The sequence below is a fragment of the Andrena cerasifolii genome, chromosome 16 (assembly GCF_050908995.1).
Source record: "Andrena cerasifolii isolate SP2316 chromosome 16, iyAndCera1_principal, whole genome shotgun sequence".
Taxonomy (NCBI): Eukaryota; Metazoa; Arthropoda; class Insecta; order Hymenoptera; family Andrenidae; genus Andrena; species Andrena cerasifolii.
In genome coordinates this window covers 8,242,210-8,263,413 of record NC_135133.1, presented here as the reverse complement: position 1 = coordinate 8,263,413, position 21,204 = coordinate 8,242,210, and the positions used below count along the sequence as shown (strand labels likewise).

Here is a 21,204-nt window from a genome sequence, read left to right as displayed (position 1 = left end):
TCCAGAGATGCTTTATAAATTTCGAACGTAAGCAAGTTATAGATAAATAAAATACTCGCTGCATTAAACAATTAATCGTGGAGAAAGAAGAACGCAACGACGCGGGCCACACTATTTATCACGGAACATTGTAAATTTATAGCGATCCTGTATACGTAAATGTGTTTCACGCATACGCATGAATTCAACAATGTTGTTAGCAGAAGACAGGATGCGAAATATAATGCGCTTAATAATATCCATAAATAAGGAAATATTGTAAGCAGTATGGACATATGTTGGATGCATTCAAACGTTTAAACCTGGTGTTACAGTGTTGGTATCCTTGATTAGAGTCGACTCAGGTACTTGAAAGTTGTGTAAGAACCTTCTCTCTTGTCCCTACTCGCTAAGAACTGTGTGGATACGGTTGAAAAATGTATACATAACGATAGAAAGGTGTAAACTGCGCGACAGATTATTGTTCTAGTGATTGACAAATCTCTTTTCCACAGATATGTGATTGACTAGCGGTCTCTGCACATTGCACCTCTGGCCAACATGGCGGCTTCATTGGGTCGGGTTTGTAAATCGGGTCTGTTAAAGTCGAATTATGGACCGCTTTTCAGTCAGGTATGTAATTCAGAAATATCACTCGCCTTTAAGTATATTTGATTGCCCGTTAGAGGAATATCACTATGTGTCGCGGCGTTCGTTTTATAATATTGACGTTCTGAACTTAATATGAAGGGTTCCCGTGGAACTGCACTAGTTGTCGGCTGCTATGACATTTTTTCCGAAGATACTTTAATTTTACGCTGCCTAACACACTTCCGCCTCTAATTGGCCGTATTTCATAGAAGGGTAATAAATCCGAAAGATTTTCGAGGATGTTTTGTCTGATGTTATGTAATAGCGGTCAGTACTGAAAATTGTGATGCTGCCATGGTGAAACATGCGTGATTACTGTGTGGGTAGTTTTTAGAGAATCAGATCTATGACTGAAAGGCATCATAATCTTGCTCATTCGAGAAATCGTAATCTTGTATAGAGGATTTCGAAAGATAACAGTAAAATTAATGTAAAATCATTGCTAATGTGTAACTTGCCCATTGAAGTGCCAAGGAATGAGTTCATCTAGTACATCTTTTAATACTATAGATCTTATTAATCTCATCTATTAAATTAAAAAAAAAATAAAAATCTTTCACCGTCGTCCGAACGTATCTGACATAACACTTTGCTTTCAATTTCAGCAGGTTCATAATTTTTCTACAGCGAATCAATGGTCCAGGAGTAAAAAAGTGGTATGTGTAATTCTATAATCAATCGAAGATGCCTTTTCCTTTCCCTTTCCCAATCCAACGACGACATAGCCTGATTTCCATTACATTCCTGCACATGTATTAATAGTAAGTTTCGATCGTTTAAATATCATTATTGCACTGGCAATACGCGAGTAATAAATAATCTTTGAAACGTTTATATTAAAATAATTACAGCTATTGACCTGCTTGGGTGTAACAGCGGGGGGTATTAGCACGTTAATTTACACCTTGGATAGCTCCGTAAAAGCGGACGAACTAGTCGCCCATGCACCGAATTATAAATGGGACTTCTATGGTGTGATCAGCGCGCTCGATCATGCGAGGTAACTGGAAACATAATATTGCGCAGCTTACGATCTGAACCTGGAATATACGAACAGACTTTTCGTTATTTAGCATGCGGCGAGGCTGGGAGGTATACAAAAATGTGTGTTCAGCTTGTCACAGTCTGCAGTACGTAGCGTACCGACACCTTGTTGGTGTTACACACACTGAAGACGAGGCAAAAGCACTTGCAGAAGAAATTGAGGTGCATAACTGCCAAGAATTAAGATTAAATGATATGTACGGACATGAGAGAACTTTTCTTTTTTTAATATAGGTGAAAGATGGTCCTGATGAGACTGGAAACTACTTTATGCGCCCTGGCAAATTGTCAGACTATATTCCATCGCCATATCCAAACGAAGAAGCTGCTAGGGCAGCTAATAACGGCGGCTATCCACCAGATTTATCATACATAGTTAATGCCAGGCATAACGGAGAGGTAAATTAGTCGTTTTTTCAGCTTTGGGTTAAATTGCATTCGAGCGATGCAATTTTGTTTGGAATGGATGTTTAGTATAACTTCAAATATAATTTATGTTCCAGAACTATGTATTCTCTTTGTTAACTGGCTATATGGAGCCACCAGCTGGTATTCCAATAAGAGAAGGTCAATACTTCAATCCTTATTTCCCAGGTGGAGGTATTGGTATGGCGCAGGTAAATAAAATTAATTATCTGAAGTAATTTCTTAAGTTGCTTTTGAAATTAATTACACATAAATGTGTTAGGTCGTTTTCGACGAAGTGCTAGAATTCGAGGATGGCACTCCGGCGACTGCTTCTCAAATAGCAAAAGATATCACCACATTCCTAATGTGGACGTCGAATTGCGAACACGACGACAGAAAGAGATTAACCATTAAGGTGAAATGCAGTTGTGAAAATACATTTCCGGAACGATATGCAGCTGATACACGTGGGACTTAATTATCTTTCGTTATTTTCAGGGTACCGCGGTATTCGTAGCGCTAACAGCATTATTGTTTTACATGAAGAGACACAAGTGGACAACCATAAAGAATACCAAGATACTTTTCACCCCTAAAACGAGAAAGTAATAGCCTTGAATCATAAATCAATTCAGTGATTAGCTCAAAGAACTTGATTCGACGATGTTAGCTTTCCATATTGGAGTGTAGTTTTATAACTGATTCGGAAACTGCGCATCTTTGAAGACAGTTACACGCAAACTGACGTACATTCACATTAACGTCAGTCCAAAGTCAATCAACTTACGCATTGTACATATAACTACAGCCAATGATACCATCGTCTGGTACAAATAAATTGTTAAACACATTTAACATAGATTTATTATCCGGCGAAGCGTCCTCAAAGTATCGGCGTTAAAGGAAGTAGAAATTATTAATGTGAAGATCGTTTCTAAAGAAATCCTTTTATTTCTTTTCAAGCTTGACTTCGTCGACATAGAGGAATAATTATTTAATATTTTTAGTAATATGAATTGGATTACACTATTACATTATTTATAGTGTAATACTGAAATGCGAAGCTGATGAAGAGGTATGTATGTATAATGTTTCAGGTAGTTGAGAATTTCATACTATCGCACAATAAATGTGGAATTCTGTTAAAAATCTCATACTTTGGTTTGGATTTACTTTAAAAATAAAGGACAGACATTGCTACAGCTTGGATAACAAAACTCCAAAAAAAATTATATTATGTTTGAAATAATTTACGATTATATTTCCTTCTCTAAAATGTAACATAGTTATGGAAAACCTTTTTCCGCTCTGCACGCAATCTTTATGGGAACGGTATAGTTTCTAGCGATTCGTAATAGAATTTCGCTAGTATTACAGACCTGATCTCCTAATGACTGAAAAGCTATTTATGATGCTTCGGATGTTTGTGAAGAAATTAAGTATAATTTTACTAATACATCAATCATGAAGCTGGATGGTCAGAAAGTAGATAATGCACGTGTCGCGCATTTGTGTCGTAATGACCGAAACTTACAATACATTACTTATATATAAATAGTGGAATGGAGAACTGATGATTTTCAACATAATGCTTCATATATTGATGTACCCGTTGATGCAACACTATACCATTTACCATACATGCTACTATTAACCAAATTACTACTTGGTATGCTTCAATCGTTAACACAATTCGTTTCATCAACTAAGAAACATTTTCCACTTTTCTTCCTTTTTTTTTTATATATATATGTGTATATATATATATATATATAGAATAAGAGGCCGTTCTTGGATGATGTCTCAACCAAACACGCTCGATACATGCTCACTTTTATGCTACTCGCACAAAAAGGCACATTATTACATCAAATATTGATCTCAACAACCTGTTGTTCGCTAAAACCTTAGTAACAATTAACAGAGAGAAAGTAATGTAAGGCTTGGTAAAAATGAGCACACGGAGATATAAATTATTAAAATTTAGGATGGTTCTACATTAATTAGTGAGACACCTCCACAGATTATGAAATGGCACTTATGCACGAACTGAAATGTTCACTAATTTATATTCAGGCATACTTGTTTTTTTTTTTGTTTCGTTTAAAAAACTTTGAAGGCATAAGTTGTTCTTATTGATTATTACTTTTTATTACACAGTCTGTGTTTCCAGTTTTAAGATTCAAAATATGACTCTTGTTTTAGATTGTATTAACTTAAAAAGCTGAAACAGCATTTTCTTAAATTAAACGTAAGCGCGTAATCTTTACAATAAAATAGTAAAATTAAAGGGATAACTTTACGTACATACGTGAGATGTGCTCTACGGTTAAGAAAACGATAAGTAGAAATAAGCGTCCGAATGGATTTTCTAAGTAGATACTTTTGTAAATTGAAAACACTGATTCAACTTTTATAGTCATCACCACCTTCTCTTTTTTTTTTCTTTTTATACAGGTGTTACTTCTTAGCGTACGTTTTTATTGGGCACCCATTTAATATTATTCGGTACCTTTATCGGATCTCGCCCCATGCTACCGCAGAAAGGAAGAGATGTTGAGTTTACACGTGGTTAGGCTAAAAAGTGCTACCCTCCGGAGGCTGAGACAGTTTCATATTTTCCTTCAGTGTCATCAAACGACGAAGCTCTTGAAGAACTGTTTTAATTGTGTACTCCCGTTGCCATTTCGCGAGTACTGGTACGCTGCGATTATCGACCTACAAAATGCCAGACGCGATAACTATCCTGTTAATGCATTCGAACGTCATTGGATACTTACTGCGCCTGTAGTACTGTTGATACAATTCATATTAATCCTGCTTAAAAATCTTACGTTAGGAGCATCATCTGGATATCTTTGACCGCAATCAATTTTCAAACTGTACATCCTATTTTCATACGGTGTCTAGAAAACATTATGCGAAGCTTAAACACTTTGCTAACTTAAGTAATTATTGATACAGACGTATGTGCAAGTATATTTATTAAAGCTTTAAGTCTTATCGATACTGCTTTCACTGGTACAGCATGAATTCGTGCGGAGAATAATGATACAAAAATTAAGTCTATGTTTCGGATCGGCAGAGAAGAATTTCAAAGAAATTACTCTAGGTGGTCCAATTATCATTCCAGTCCAATGTGTAAGAGTCATGTCATCATCGTTTTCCAAGCCCCAACTGATTGTACCATCGCCTACTCCTTTCTGACCTTGTTCTAATTCCTCTAGTAGACGAAAGTTTCGTGGCACAACTAAAAGAATGCAAAAGGTGAGTTACTTCCAGCAGGGACGATGAAATAAATTAGATACTGTTAATCGGAGAAGCTGGAACAAGTACAGGTTATGAGTTTCTGTGACTTTAGGCATGGTGTAACCTACTGCTCGCTAATACTCTCGTAATCTTTCGTTAATCGTGCGGAAATTTCGTTATGCGGCGAGAAGAAAATAACAGAGATACCGCCGAGAAGTTAACGAGCCACTGATTACTTTTAGACACGTTTACTGTGCGTGATAAGTTATTATAAAAGAACTACGACAGTTCTCATATTTCGTCGGGATTTCGTGGGCTCGATTTTCGCCGGGGAACTTAACGCGGGATTCATTTGAGATTTTATTACGCCGGTCTTTGATCTCCACGGGACAACGGGTATACGCGTCGTTCGCATCTTTAGCTCGTAAAACAGACATAAAATACTTACCTACACCGGTAGCGGGTACCGCCATGATATCTTATTTTTGTGAAGCGCTGTATATTTTTCTAAAGGATACCCAAGCGACACCGGATAACGTGCCGCGAACCGATACACTTTACAATATGCAGCTTAACTGTGGCACGGATCTTTCATCACCCGGAGATAAGGCAAGGAAAATAATATCTAATATTCCAGTGAAATTCACTTTGGGAAAATTCAGCCAACCTCCGTGAGGCTGTCTGTTTCCACAGACTACTCACTGTCTAGACGGGTTTACCGCATTGCAAATTTCGCGTCTCACAGTTGCCAGCGTTGTTCTTACAAGTCCCATACAAGTTTCGCAATCTCTACGCTTCCAACAGATTCATAATTCCATTACGCTCTACGACCTTATCTAAACAGTTATCACTCTCAGCTTTTACTGCTTTTCAGGCAAATATTCTTCCCATCTAACGATGCGGCACTTTGCGCCAAGCACAAGAGCGGTATCTATAATGCCCGACGGAAAGTGTCACATACGATTTTTGCTAGGATGATCGTGCGTACGAGATTTCTAATAGAAGATTGTAGATTAAGCTTCGTACGCTAATAGTTTCGACGGTGTTTTCATTACAACTGAGTTTATATAGGAGGTTTGCCGTGAGCGTTGAATTTCTACGCAGGGACGGGGATCTGCGCTGCCCCACTACGCATGTGAGCAAAGTCGGACGCCAGTGGGATTAGTGGGAAGGAGGGCTGGTACAAATGGCGTCGACCCGGTAGTGGGGAGGAAGTCGGTAGTATCGCGCCGGCTGCGCAAGAGCAGCCTGCAGGGCAGATTTTCCAATAATGAACAACCCGTGGTAACTGTCAGTCTGCTCGTGGTGCATTTCGTTGACTCTTGCTGCCGCACAGTGTGCCTCGGCGTGTGTTTAAAATGTGCTTTACGATTAATTGAAACGTCCCACCGAACGCGGATTACTCGAAGAACGTCGGGGATCCTGCTGCCAGACAGGTATGTGGAATTAAAAAAAAACAATTCAGATTTTTCGCGTTTATAAGGGAACTGCCCCCGAGAGTGCCCGTGTGCGCTGTTTGACATGCGAGCAGATACACCTACCGGAGTGTCCACCATAATAAACAAACGAACGCCATTGACCTTTAGCTACCCATTGTCGTAAATTTCCAAACATTCTGCAGAATTATCTTCTCCATGGACGTTTAATCGAATGTTAGCGGCGAGTCGTCGCGTTTCTTATAAAACTTTCTGATTTAAAGAATGTTTGTGCCATGGTTAAAGAGATTCGTGCGAAAGAAACTGTAAACAGAAGAATATCGATAAGGTGAACCTTCATGTGGGAAGTTAAGGGCCTGCATTTGTGATTCGTGATTTTATTGTCCGGGTTAATTTGTCGGACTGAGTTTACCATACCGTTTAGTACGCGTATCCTTTCTCATATTTCACTCCGTAATGGTAGATCGTTAATATAGCAAACAAATTTTCAAAATTGTTCCGTTCTCCCCGTTTCGATGGCAAGCGCGCAATCGCGTGCACAAACATTTGATTCGAAAACCATCGAGGGCACATATTAAAACTCTTATTTATCGATGCGTCGGGCAAACAGCACGCGCGCTGCCCCGGTTCGTTTACACGTGAGAAATAAAAGAACGCACGGGCGTTCAGCTGGCATTAAAAAAATCTCTGCTGAAATTTTCGATAGCCCGCTCCAAATATTTAAACGCTCCGTGCTCCCGACAAGCTCGTAACGCCGCGTGAGCGGCTGTTGCGAAGGCGGCCGTAAAACGTTCACGAAAACAGACCGAGAAGAGGTAATCGCCGTGTACGCGGCCACGGTCATCGATAGTTTCGCGTCCCCGTGAACCTTCTAATTGGCTCCGATACTTCTCTTCGTACCACCGCCGTCTGCTCGCGTGTACACGTACCGTTTTCACGACGGTTGCCAGGGCTGTTTGTCAATGAATAGGCCGGCCAGCGAACTGTGAAAAAGAGATCAGGGAACCACGACGAAAGTAAAAGAGCAATAAACGAGTCCTTCGGTTGCGACGATCGGCCGCTGCCCTCCCGGGTTCAGGTGTATACCGTTACCGGCTCGATTAACTTGAGAAATATTCGATCCCAGTGCGCGGGAGCCACGCGATAGGCGAATCGTTAGCGGCGTTGAACTTTCTTTTAATTGTACGTCTGTTGCCGTGTCGTTGCGTGGCATTGGCACGCGCGCGCGTTTCGCGAGAGCTTTCACCGCACGCGCCCACTTTGCAAACGTGGATTGACCGTTATCGTTCGCGCTCGATAACATTGTGCCCGCGAACGCCAGTGTTCCAGCGTTCTAGCTGCCGATCTCACTGGGTGTATCGAAGCGCGCGGCGGACGCGATTCGACAGAAGGCGACACTCTGTGAAAAAGAATAGCTCCAAAGAGAGGGGAATGAAATTTTTTCGCGCGAGCCATCGTTTCATGGGAGAATTCACTTTGAAACTGCGTGGGGGCGTGCGCGCGCGCACTCAACCGAGCGGTCAACTTTGCGCAGCTTTCTGTGGGCCTTTGTTGCGAGTGTAGACGGGCTGCGGAGAGTAAATATTTTATTACATCGGCCGTTTAAATTCAATCGCGCGGATTTTCCGTCGCTCTATTTTTAATTTCCTTTCAAAATCGATTTCGCCGAAAACGACGGCCACTAGGAGGGAATTTTAGCGTACGTACTCTTTTGAATATTTTTTTTTTTAGCTACCCTTTTCTTTCAGCCCGCGCCGTGCATTTTGTAACGCTTTGTACGTACGCGAGCAAATGCTATTCAAACTTCTGCCACTGGCTCGTTAAACCGTTTGCTTTATCTGCGAAGAGTTGCGCGCATTGAAAGCGGAATGCAAATCTGTTATCTGTTGTACGAGAGAAATTGACCCAATTTGTTTAAATAACAGATTCTTTTATTGGGAACCCAGCGAGTCCGGAGCATTGAAATCCCTGCAATTGACTTCTTCGAATCGTTTATCATTTACGAGTTGCACTCGTACATCGGAAGTGGTATGCAGAGTCCTACGCCCCGCCAGGAAAATCGTCCTAATTTATGTTCGAATCTAGAACGACGCGACCCTTGCTAAATATTTAAAGAGAATATCCGTTTGGTAACGATGCAAGTGGCAATCAAAGTTTTCCCATTGCACTGGCGATTAAGGTCATCGAGGCCGCTATATATATATATTTCTGGCGGCGGGGAATTTGATACAGCTTTTTCATCCTCGCTTGCAGTTTATGAAAGCTTTTATCAGACAAAGAAGGAACCACGCGTGTAAAGTATCAACGGATGCAGCGCGATAAATGCTCGTTCAAGAGGTTGCTTTATCTTTTTGGGGGATTCACCGAACAGCCTGTGTACTGTGTTGCGTCAAACAGGCATAGATACGCCTCAGGAAACGGTGAAAGAAGCGTGCACGATTTCGTACAAGACAGAGGGAGAAACGAGAGGGAAGGAGAAATGGTAATGCGTGAAACGTAGGTGCCCAAAACCATTTTCGTTCCACCAGACACTTAGCGACCTCCGCCCACTGGCGACATTTAAAAGATACACCGCCATTTGCGTGAAAGTATCTTTAAATACAACAAAGTCAGCCCGTGTCGGATTTCCGGATGGGTGTACGTCAAACACCACCGCTATTAGGAGGAATTATAGAACTGAAGTCTTGCTGTGACGCAATCGGTATCTCGTTGAATTTAGAGCACGGTCTATATTGATTCTAAAATGCGAGCAACTTCCTCGTGGAACTTAAATTTCGAGTAGGTATCAGCCTAACAGGTTTCTAATCGCGCCCTCCGTTATCATCCCGCGTACACTAGCTCGTAGAATTCTTAAAATGGAACTCCCGTGCTCGCTCATAAAGATTCCTTCCACACTTGCACTTTTTATATTGAAATTAGACCAGCGGCCATGGCCGTGATGGAAACACCGGTTCCCGTAAGATCACCGAAGTTAAACACACGGGGCGGCGTACTGGGGAAAGATGGGTGACCATCACCTGTCTCCCGGTGCGTCGCTGCTGCTGGGACCCGAAGGAGAGAGGAGGGAAGAAGGAAAAAAAAAATGACTATCGTTCGTTGGGCAACATAAGCGAAATGCTTGAAACGCCATCCTGTGTGTTAGAAACGCACAGGAAAACAAAGAATACAAAAAATACAAATATTGAAATTAGGAAAGCTAGATTAATTGGGCTTCAAGCAGAACACCTTTAATCTCGTTTACATTCGCACGTGTCTGAAATTATCTGCCAAAAATGGCTGACTTTTCTGCATACAACCCCGGGAGGATGTGCTGGGTTTGGATTCGAAGGATCCTCGCTTAAAACTCCGAACGGGGAGACTCGAATTGCGTAATTCAGTGTCCTAGAAAAGTGTTGACAGCTGGCTGTTTCATTGCGCTTCCTCGCGACGAGTAAATATCCTGGCTCCGGATGCTCCGCGAGGTTGACGATTACATTAATTAAACGGGACGATGTATTTTCACGGGAACGCGGCACGCGGATTTGAAAGCGGGTCTCCGAGATTGTTCCGAGGCATTTAAAGTCTTCCGCTCGCGCTGCCGCCCCCTCCTCGCATTGTAAAACAGCGGCTCTGAAAGTTTTCAGATAAAAAGAGCGAGACTCGAATGGCCGGGAAAGAATTCCTTATTACAATTTCTCGAAATACCCTCCTCGCCGTGCTCCGCGGGACATTTCAAGCGCGTTTTAAATACAAAACACCACTCTTCCTCGGGCAACACCGTTTACCTTCGAAACGTGGCCATTAAGAGATCTGGTGCCTCTCATTGTTGTCAATTAAGCTGAATATTGACAATCACAGAACCTTCTTCTCCGCTAAATCTTTGGAGACGTTGCACGGTGACTTTCTTCACTTCTATTCACTATTTCCGTGCCATCGCGAAGTGTAATATAAAAGGTACTTACTTCGTAGCGTCTACTACAGCCCAAACAACATCACCTGTCCAATCAAGGTGACTTCCTCTGCTGCGAATAATATACACGACTGCCGCTTTCAGTGCATACCAATTTTCATCTCTGTCGGGAGACAAAACGCCCGCTATTGAAAGTGGGCGGCGAACGGGTGGCGCCGTGGTGGGGGGGACTTCCTCGGTGGCCTTGAGCGATCAGTTGATTTGGGCACAACTATAGAATCGTCGCCGTGCGATGGATTTACAAGGCGCGCGATCGAAATTCCTTGCGCCACGGAGCCCCCAGCTGGCGCGCGCCCCGTATCTCACCGCGGGCCATTGTAAATACGATTTTTCCTCCCTCGTAGTTTATTTACGGTTGTTGCCGCTGGTAGACGGAACTCCGTCTGTAAATCTAGCCGGTGCAGCGCCGTCGGTCGTTAACCATGCAAACGCTTCCGCTGGAATCATGCCAGTTGTCCGTCGAAACTCGCGATTTAGAGGGCGGAGACGGCGCGGCGAGTTCTCCTTTCTGGCCCGGCTCCTTTGTGCCCTTGGTGGCTTCATCGACTCGGTTACAGCGGCATTCGCCTCCCGGAAACGGGCAATCCTACGCGCCCGCGTTCCTCGGTGCCTGGACTGTCGTCGGCGCGTTCGCAGATAAGGATACAAACTTCTGATTTACACTTTTCCCGCCCGTTTGCTCCGAGCGCGAGGAGGCTTGTTGATTTTCCGCGACGCGATCTCGGTTATTGCGCCAAGCGTGCGACAGGCACTGGTGCGCGAGAATAAAAGCGGAAAATTAGAATGGGAAATAAAAGTTGCAGTGTCGCGGATGGTAGTTTTGATTTTGTTCGGGATTAGAGGCGCTGTTGGTTCGTTGAAGTTTCACTCACGTGTGGGTGCATTTAGGGTGAGTTTAGGATAGTTGGCCCACCTAACATGAAATGGCTATTGAAAGTAACGCTGATATTGTTTAGTTTGTCAGAATAAAGCTGGGATGTTCAGAATTTTAAGCTTTTATTCAGGGAAACTGGTCGATGTTTGCTTTCAGACAATATTTAGGCTGAAAATCAGTTTGACAACTGAAGTCGTGACTTCTGGCCAATTCTCCTAAGGTATTAGGAGAGATGGCCCGCGCCTTTGCGAGCGATGACCCATATAATCGTTCGTGAAAATGTGACAAAGAAGGAAGCAAAATTATTTACAACTACAGATTTATTGAAATTCTATTTGTCCACGCTAAACTTAGATTAGCAAAGCAGATGAATGCAAAAGCAAACATATAAAATGAGTAAACAGAAGCTTTATTTTAATATTTGTAACGGACAAACAGTCAAACACCCATTTTGTTAGTTTATCAAGCCGAATTAGTTTTTCTTTCCGGCCATAACTATTACATCTATCACTACTTTAGCCAGTCGGCATTTAGATTTGTTTTGGAGCAATTTCCTAAACATTCTATACAACTTGAAGGTGAGCCATCTATCCTAAATCGTAACTATTGGGCCATCTCTCCTTTCCGCAAAGAGAAATGGCCCCCTCGTTAGCTTTGAAAGGAAGGGTTAATATGGCCAAATGCTTTAGCTGCATTGTCCCTTAATGCCTCTATTATCTTATTATCCAAAACATTAAACGAATATTAACTTAGAAGTATATTTTATATTCGATTCTGTACACTACTGTTTTATAAAAGAGGCTAAACGTAACCCGAACATCTTAATATATAAATCTCTCGCCAAAGAACTTTCGAACGGTAAACTCTTGGATTACGAAATGTACTTCAGCTCATTATGCCTGGCTAATCCCGATGAATGCGACTATTTTCACGAAAAGAAAAATTAGAAAATGATAATCTCAGTGGCGGATTTAAGATAAAAGGCCTAGGTGAAAATAGTCACGGGAAAGTGAAGAGGTAGTTTACTAAAAACCAGCCAAGTGTAGTAGTAAGAAAAAAGAATGTAGTGTTTGGATAATACCAAATCATAATTTTTTTCTGGAGATAGAGCCCTGGGGGGCCTTCTAGGCAACTGGCGGCAACTGCTCATTAGCCGCACTGTTAAAATCCGCCACTGGAGAATCTAAATTCCGGGCGAAGCCGAGTAGTATCTAAAGCTAGTAGCCTATAAATCGGCAAAACCACAGAACGAAGCGAAATGACGCTATCCATTCAACTGTTTGGCTTCTAGAGAAGCAATTGGTCTGCACTTTAACGCGTTTTTACGTATAGAGTCTGAAATATATCCTGAAATATGGGCCGACTCACCTCGACACACCTTAACGCGTCATAGACCCAGGGAAATGATTTTTATTAACAAGCCGTATCCATCGTCTCCTTCGATCGTCAAATTAGTGCCATTGGGATATTACCTGCGCCATAATAAGTTCTCCGTTTCTAAAATCCAGCGTGACTTAGAGGAAATGGCTTCCAACAGCAATCCCATGCTATCCGAGCCATAGCAACACCGCCGTACACACAATCATCGTATATTTCAAACGTCGGTAGAAAGTACCGTTTAGTCTCCAACGAGAACTCCGCATCAAATCGTATCAAACGCACGCACAGCTCGTTAGACGTCGCTCTTCCTAAATAACCATCCTCGATCAAATCTTACCATCTCCTTGGAATCGTTCAATCTCCATTTGCACCGCCACCCCCTGCCGCCCCGCAGTGCCCGAGACAAGCGACGCGTTGTTTAAAACGGCCCCTCGAGAACTCAGCGCGATATCGAACAGCTATTTTTCGCCCCGTCCGAATATTCGATAACAATTTTGTTGCTGCGGACGCTTCCAGCCGCTCGCGATTGCATTTCTGCGCGTTATCGACGCGGGGCCCGGGCTGGCTTTTCAATTATTCCCGCTGCCAATGGGGGTGCCGGGGGCGCGGGGAGGGAATCGATTTATCGACTGTCCAGCGCGACGTTAAATGTGAAATAATATTCGCCACGTAATTCCCTGTTACCTGTGGAATCGGAACGGTCCCGGTGGACTCTAAATTATTGACCGTGGCATAGGTAATTCGCGGCACGACGCGACAGATGTAGGTTGTTCCAAGATTAAATCGTTTTGCCTGTAATCCAGCGAGGGGCGGCGGAGGGAAGGGTGAGCGATGAGAGGGTGGTCGCGAACAATGCGTCTACGCCGATTGCCGATGAAAAACCTCCGGGAAAAATCGATCTCTCGGCCGTTCCCCGTGTTTTCTCCCTAGCCCCTGCGTCTCCAGGGGTTGTTCGGAACCCTCTGAAGCGTCCTTCGAGGCCGTCCTCTGCTTTGGCTCTCCGCTCACCCTCGAAATAGTTAACGAGATTCATCGCGTTCGTCGGCCGGGGGGGAGAAAAGCCTCCTGGACGGAGAATAAACTTCTCCTAAGCTTTCTGGCCGTATCTCGGAAGCGTTACTCTCGCTTTCACAGATCGATACGCACCTTCGCGCGCGTCACACGAACGCCCGTCCGTTTCCGCCGCGTCCTGGCGCCGGTCTGTCTTCGAATTGCATATTACGGGGAGCCCGTCGCCGCTGTTCGGCGCCGGGATATAATTCTTTGACACGACCCTCGCGAGTTCCGCTCCGCGGAGGAGGAACAAGCGGCGCGAGGATTCTTCTGAAGATTTTATTAAAGAAAATGGAGCGCGCTCCGTTCTCGTCGGTTGATATATTCGTTTTCCCCGCTCCTCGCGGCGGCAGCTCGGTCCGCGGAGCCTGTTTACTCCGAAAATTCGGCGGAGAGTCTTTTAACGGTGGGGTGCAGTTGCGCCGAGGAGTTTTGGTTAGCTCGCAAGTGGAATTTCCGTTGCTCGTCCTTTCGAGGGAGAAGCAACGACAGATGCATAAAGAAATACCTAGAGGAGGCGTTTGAGAGTCGATTTTCCAATCGCCGAGCGTCAAACCGTACCTACGCGTCGCGCAAATAGGCTTGCCGCGCTCATTAAGTATACGAGGTAGAAAGCGGGTTCGTGGCACTCTCTCGCGTCTGTATATGCACGTTAGAGTTAGGGGACCCCCCATCGGGGTGGTTGTACTATTGATTTTTTTCGCCCTGTCCCGTTGAATTATCGAGAGAGCCCCTCTTGTGTGGGCGATCCTGCTGGCGCATTGTGCTGTCCATGACGAAGGCGCATAGAACGCCTAGGTAAGGAGCGGTGATAAAGGACCGCGATAACATCGGCGCCACGATAACGCTGGACCCCTGTGCAACCGGTCGGAGCGAACACATTCGTCCCAGAGATCTCGCGGGACGGAATAGCCACGGGCTCTCGTTCGCGCTCCAACACCCATCAGGGCGACAGTCGAACGCGATACATACAATTAAGCTGCCCCCAGTGCCAAGTGCACGCGGAAAATTAACGAATAAAAATCCATCGTTATTTTCCACCACGTCGATAGCAATTACGATTATTGATTGAGAGGCTGTCTCGCGCGCGTCGACGCGGAGCCAGCGTTCTCCGTCCACGCGGAATAATAATCGACATTGGGGATATTAGGTGTAGTGCGCGAGGGAGCTTGGGAGGATGTACAGGGTGGAGATGGGGATAAGTCCCTAGTTTCTGCCTGGGCCCAATCTTCCAAGAAATTATGATTCCGTCCGAAAAGTATATTTCTTTATTTTCCTACGATTTTATTATTATTATTATTGACGGGAAACCCTTTAGTGTACAGAGATACAAAAATATTACCATTATTACATAAAAAGATAAAAAATGAGGGAAAGTTATAAAATATATATATAAAATATATATATTATTATATATTATTATATATATATATATAAAATATATATATATATATAAAATATATATATATATATATATAAAATATATATATTTTCATCCCCCGCGCGCGTAAATTTATCTGTAATTCTGTTACGTACACAGGGTGTCCCAGAACGTTAGCCACCGGGGCTTATTTTCTTAAATCCGCCACTGATATCGCCCTCCAGTAATTTCTCAAACAACAAACCACATCCGTGCCAACTGCCAGTGGACACGTACATACTCGTCCGCCAAACTCGGTTCCCCCGAAGAGGAAGACTGTTAGAGGAAAGCTTAGCGCCGCACTTTCCGCTTATTTTTCCACAAGGAATCACGTCTTTCGCGGTCGTGCTAAGAATTCATACCCCACCCTGTATAAGGGGACACGACGCCGGCACACCACCCCCCCCCCCCCTCGGTCGCTTTCCAGTCTCCTGCACCACTGTATGGTATTACATCCAGAGGTAGGGTGGCGCAGGTTTAACCGTAATAACCGTGAGGAGGCGTGTTGCACAGCGTTAGATTAATCGAGCGAGTCGCCTACGCACGGCGTATGGCACGTAGAGTATTTCTCACCTGCCCTTTCTTCCTCGCCTTTTTTTATTTTATCCCGTGCGCGCACGCGGGCACGTGTGACGAGGAGCGGGGCTCGGTGAAGCGAGGAGAAGTGAACGTCGCCGCTGCGCGGCGTTCCTCCCTTGTCGCGGCTCGTTAGCCTCTCGCGTTTCAATCGCGAGCGATTTGTCGATCGTCCCGCAGCGATTGGGAAGCCGTTGCTACCTCGCCGCGAGTGTTGTAAGTGCGACGCTCGCAAAGGGTGTTTCTTTGCGCCACTGCAACGCGCCGGCTTTGTCGGCACCCCCTAGGGGCGCGGGTAGAAAACGATAGAGAAATCGAAACGACGTAACAGCCCTTTGCACGCGCTTCGATATTAAAATTTCATTCGACCCTTATTCGCATTCGGAACGCTCACAATGAATTTATGCTGGATAGATCTCGCGCGAAGTGGTTGGAGTTTTCAATAATCACCCCGGGGGATGTAGATTTGTGGTTTGAATTGCGATTATAGTTTCGTTCCAGTTATTATTACCCGACAAGCAATCGAAAGTATACTCTGGAACCCCTCTCTGTTTCGCCCACCCCTGTTTCGCGTTCGCATTCGAGCGGCTTTGTCCGCCCGTCTCGAGGATCATTCGATACTCTAAATGCGTTTCCATGGGCACGTAGACCGTGTCGTTTCCGCAGCGCGCAGCGATCAGCCTCGCAGCAACTTGGGAATCTCGTCGCGGGGGGGAGGGCTTCAAAGAGGCGAGGGTCGAGCCACGCGCGATCCTGTGCCCCAGGAGTGGGTGCTCGACAGGCTCGAGTGAACGGTACAATTTCATCGACGGCTCGGGCAATAATCTCGTCGACAATGCGGCACCGCTACGCCGTCAGCAGCGAGTCAGCTGGCGTCTTCGATCCGCTCTCGGCTCGTCTCGAGTCGACGGCCCCCGTGCCCCGTCTGTTCCCTCGCCACTTTCGTCCATTTCGAGTCCGTTTCAATGGGCATCGCGGATAAAGCCGCGATGGAACGATAGACGCGTTATCGTCGCGAGCCATGCGACATCCCCCTTCACCAATTTCTATCTACCTCCCCCTGCCAGACAACTCTGATCCGCTCTGAAGGGCCCACCCCTGAAAAGAGATGGCCTGGTGTCTGTGAGGAAGCACCGGGGCGCGCTCGGGTCGAACCGGGCGCGGAAAAATGAACTGCGAGCGAAAGCTAAACGCCAGGAGCGTCAGCAACACGAAACAGGTTAACCGTGTTTGCTACCAGCCTTAAGGGGAGGTTCCGGTCTAAAAATCGATTTTTTTTTTATTTCGTTTTTCGAATGTTCAACCTTTTAGGAATACGTGTTTAAAAGCGTTTGTTGAAATTCGTAAAATTCCCGAAGCTATGGGCTTTTGAGTAGCGGCAAATGCAGGGGTAAAACCCGGCCACTCGGCGCCCGCGTAAAACTTTAAACGCGTTTTTCTCGAAACAGAGTTCTCAAAACGGTGGGACCTGTATCTCAAAAAGTTATTATCCGATTCGACTGAAGCTTTTTTTATTTTGAAGAATATACTTCTGGCTAGGGGGGATGCAAGAAGAAATCACAAAAATTTGAAAATTCATAATTTTCTAAGGCGTTGAAAGGATGAAAACTATAGGGAAAATGTGATTTCAAACTTCAAGTGTCGTTGTTTTCTAAAAAATGTCATGTTTGTAATTTCTTCTGGTTTCCCCCAAGCCAGAAGTGTATTCTTCAAAATAAGAAAAGTTTCAGTCGAATCGGATAATAACTTTTGGAGATACAGGCCCCACCGATTTGGATCAATTTTTTGACACCTTGGCTTTAACGACTCCCCAGTGCCGTCTGCAATGATTAATTACAAACCAAAAAATATATTTCTATAATTTAAGACATCCTTAATACAGTGCAAAAAGTCCCATTAAATTATATATAGTAGTTTTCCTCTAATTAATTCTTAAAGATCACCTATTTTGGGGGGTTCTAGACCGGAAGGTCCCCTTAATAGGACCCGGACACGGGCGGCCGGTTTAAAATTATAATGAATTATTGTCCCCGCTATGTGGGTGTTTAATCGCGCGCCATTTAAGCCCGCTCCCAGCTTCCACGCAGCGAAAATCTGTCGAGTTTGCCCGTGCCTCCTGCCGGAGTGGGACAAACTCGATTAGGGAAACCTTTAAGCCCCGTTTCCACGTAGGACTACAGTTTGGCTGTGATAGTGCCATTTTTTTAAATTTTATTTAGTTACAATAAACTCAATTACCATCTACAAACAGATAAAATACATTACCTTCTTAATTAAGTCTCCCCTGCCAATTATTATTTTATGAAAAGAGTAACGCTTCTCAACCACTTATTTTAAGGGAAAACTCTAGGAAACTCTAAACACTACAACAGTTCCGGCGTGCTTCTCATTGTACACGTGGGAGCGCGGCTTAAGGTCCACTAATTTTCAATCCCTCATCCCAGGCAACATCCGCGGTAGCCATTCTAATTAACTGAGAACAATAAATCCTCCCGCTTCTCTTCTTTATTCAGTTGCTCCGTCTTCGAAAGTCTGCCCCCGAGAGGGCCAAACGCAACCCGCCGTGCAGCACCGAAAGCCAACGAGCCCCGAGCATCGCCAGGCTGACGACACCTTGTCACGCGATCCTCCCTTTCGCTCTATCACGCACGTGCCTCCTCTGCTCCTTTCTACTTCCCTCATTATCAATTTCTCTTCGGAAGGGAGGGGCCGAAACATGTGCCTGAGATATCAGGCGGCAGCGGGCTTCTTGATCCGACGAGACAAGGCCGCCGATCGCTTGTTCGACAGGCATTATGCGTCGTAACCCCGCTATCAAACAGGGGGGGGGGGGTAGTAATTTCATCGCGTACGGATTGCAATAACCACGCTGACAATGGCGTCCCCGCGCAGACGGACCGGCCCAGCTGGCCCCGTGGCTTTTTACCGCTTATTTACCAGCTTCATGCACCCCGGGCACGCACCGTGCAAACCAGCCGTCCGCGCGGGCACGCAGGCGTGCTGTGCACGGACACGAAGGACGGTACGGCGTACCTCTCCCTCGCTTTACAAGGCTGGTAACACATGTTGCATGGAGTGTCCTATTGTCTCGTGTCGTGGTCGGTCGCGTTGCATACCGGGTGATCGACGTGCAAGCGAAAGGACCCTTGGAACGGTCGATCGCGCGGCGATCGAGTGCCCCTCGATGGGCTGGCGCGCCCAGGCGCGCCGCCGTCGCCCGCACTCTCGGTCTTGCGCAAATTACGCTCATCCGCTTTGTATAATGGCCTCGTGAATATTTACCGCGAGCTGGGTATACGATTATACGCTGTTTGGGAGTAATTAGAGGATCTTAAGGAAGAACGTGGCGACTTGGAGTCTCGATAGCTCCGGCTGTGGGAATTAAGGGTGCGTTCTCGTGTAATCCCTCCACGATGTGGGATTTTTTTTAAAGAAAACTGTAGCAGATAGGATAAACATTCTTTTTGATATCGATTTATAGGGGAAGGGAGCATGATGGGGAGGCTAAGCGAAAGCAAAAGAATTGATAATTATAACTTTTATTTAAGTTCTTATGAATCAATATATGATTGTAAGTTAATACTTTTGTGTTTGGTATATAGTTTGAGGAATATTTAAATAATAATTGGATGTTATTAAACTTTAAAAACAAACTGTTACGATACAGTGGCTTCTTTTTGGTACGTTCGTCAAATATCTAGCATTTTTCGATTATCGTTTATTTACGATACCCCATCTTACCTCGCTACCCCACTATACCCCCTCCCCTACATATTTTAAGATGATAACATTTTTTTTATTGTTTTTTCTTCGGTGTAATCTTGAATAAATAGCTATAGGTAACTGTAGGTTGACTAAAACATGTACCAATCATCGAATTTTTATTATTGTGCAGTAACGATTGGTAATTCGATAACCATACTCATATATTTTAAGAAAAACTTTCGGTTTTTGATTTCAAACGAGCCTATCTCCAAATATCAACGTGTTTTTATCACCGTCAGAGTTATAGCTATTCATTCAAGATTACATCGGAGAAAAAACAATAGAAAAATTATTGTTACCATCTTGAAATATGTATAAATCAATACCAAAAAGACTTTTTACCCTGCGTGTTATAGTTTTTTTTTAAATCACACGAAAATGTATCCTTAAGTCGATTTCTCCTCTGCAGAGTTTGGCATTGAGATCTGTTCTTGAGTGTGATATGAGTGAGTTAAGAAATATTGAAGATTTCACCCACGTGAGTGAAATCTTTGTTTCTGAATGAGGAGTTAGATTTGAGTACACGGTGATTGCGATTCGTGGCTACCTACTTCAGCTGTTTTCGTGTAAAGTGTCAGGTCAAAAGTAATCGTTCAAGTCTGAAGATTGTCAGAATAGCAGGAGCTGATATTGAGCAAGAACGATCGCTGCTGCGTTCCCCCATTAGCAAACTATACCCATTGAATAGCATTAGTATCCCAGAGTTACCATCGGATCGCAGCGCGCATAAGTTATCTAGTATCTGCGAATGAATCATTTCCATGAGATTTTCGCGCCTGACGTCACGCAGAACGCTGGAAAGGCAAGTAGGGGAGACCGGGGCTGGTTGTCCCAAGGGGTAGGTAGGTTGACTAATTGTTAATAACTTTCCACCGACGTATGCTCTACTGCGGAACGATTTACCGTAGAAAGAAGTCACTACTACCATAAAAGTTTAAATTTCATTTCTGGTTCACCGAATCAAATCACCGTGCGCATAATCGACTACTCAGTGATTGTATACATTCGCTGAAGTAGCGCTTCGACTCTGACATATGCACAGCGTTCGATCGCGCTCGAAAACCTTGATAGCTCGATGAAAAATCGCGCGGCTTTTAATAGGAGACCCGCGTACCGACCTGGATTTCCATACTTTTCTAAACCGCGATAATTATCACTGCGGGGCGAGCCTCTGACCCAGTTGCAATTAAACGGAGGGGAGGTGGAAAGGAGTTTGACTCGCGTGCCGACAAAAGACAGGAAGGAAGGAACCGAAGGCCTGGCTAACGTTGAAAAGCAAAAAGGGGTGCACCCTGTGTTTATAGGTGCGATATCGCCTAATGAAACCGTGGCAGAGGCTGGATCGGGCCTGGTTAGCGAAATGCGTGGGTTAATTGACCCCTGGCCTAATTACCGACCAGGTGCGCATATCTTGCGCTCT

The 21,204-nt window shown here is 44.4% G+C and overlaps 3 protein-coding genes across 7 annotated transcripts in view; 2 read left to right on the top strand and 1 right to left on the bottom strand.

Annotated features, from left to right (window-relative positions):
* Positions 1–282: 282 nt before the first annotated feature.
* Cyt-c1 (Cytochrome c1) lies at positions 283–2,932 on the top strand. 4 transcript variants are annotated; one of them, XM_076828804.1, is made up of 9 exons: positions 283–418; positions 495–612; positions 1,239–1,286; positions 1,482–1,630; positions 1,704–1,836; positions 1,909–2,073; positions 2,178–2,291; positions 2,363–2,497; positions 2,581–2,932. In XM_076828804.1, the coding sequence occupies exons 2-9, from the start codon at positions 541–543 to the stop codon at positions 2,689–2,691; spliced, it is 927 nt and encodes a 308-aa protein (XP_076684919.1). In that variant the 5' UTR covers positions 283–418; positions 495–540; the 3' UTR covers positions 2,692–2,932. The 4 variants fall into 4 exon arrangements, with proteins under 4 accessions (XP_076684919.1, XP_076684917.1, XP_076684918.1 ...); XM_076828802.1 differs by having other exon boundaries at positions 284–418; positions 1,236–1,286; XM_076828803.1 differs by having other exon boundaries at positions 319–359; positions 1,236–1,286.
* Positions 2,933–4,208: 1,276 nt separating this feature from the next.
* On the bottom strand, positions 4,209–6,117 carry Uev1a (Ubiquitin-conjugating enzyme variant 1A). The gene is made up of 4 exons (XM_076828822.1): positions 5,780–6,117; positions 5,190–5,332; positions 4,863–4,988; positions 4,209–4,800 (listed from the first exon to the last, which is right to left on the bottom strand). The coding sequence occupies exons 1-4, from the start codon at positions 5,802–5,804 to the stop codon at positions 4,660–4,662; spliced, it is 435 nt and encodes a 144-aa protein (XP_076684937.1). The 5' UTR covers positions 5,805–6,117; the 3' UTR covers positions 4,209–4,659.
* Positions 6,118–6,511: 394 nt separating this feature from the next.
* The window catches only part of Src64b (Tyrosine-protein kinase Src64B), a 53,933-nt gene continuing 39,240 nt past the window's right edge, over positions 6,512–21,204 (top strand). For both annotated transcript variants that reach the window (XM_076828791.1, XM_076828790.1), the window contains exon 1: positions 6,512–6,767. The gene's annotated coding sequence lies outside the window, so the exon portion shown is untranslated. The remainder of the gene's footprint in view (positions 6,768–21,204) is intronic.

Bases quoted from the DNA above. Each gene is read 5' to 3' on its own strand.
- Cyt-c1 (XM_076828802.1), top strand. From the start codon at position 541: ATGGCGGCTTCATTGGGTCGGGTTTGTAAATCGGGTCTGTTAAAGTCG. The intron at 2,074-2,177 runs GTAAATTAGTCG...TTTATGTTCCAG, and splicing joins ATGCCAGGCATAACGGAGAG to AACTATGTATTCTCTTTGTT. The intron at 2,292-2,362 runs GTAAATAAAATT...TAAATGTGTTAG, and splicing joins GAGGTATTGGTATGGCGCAG to GTCGTTTTCGACGAAGTGCT.
- Uev1a (XM_076828822.1), bottom strand. From the start codon at position 5,804: ATGGCGGTACCCGCTACCGGTGTAG. The intron at 5,333-5,779 runs GTAAGTATTTTA...GCATTCTTTTAG, and splicing joins GGTACCCGCTACCGGTGTAG to TTGTGCCACGAAACTTTCGT. The intron at 4,989-5,189 runs GTAATTTCTTTG...AATGTTTTCTAG, and splicing joins TGATAATTGGACCACCTAGA to ACACCGTATGAAAATAGGAT.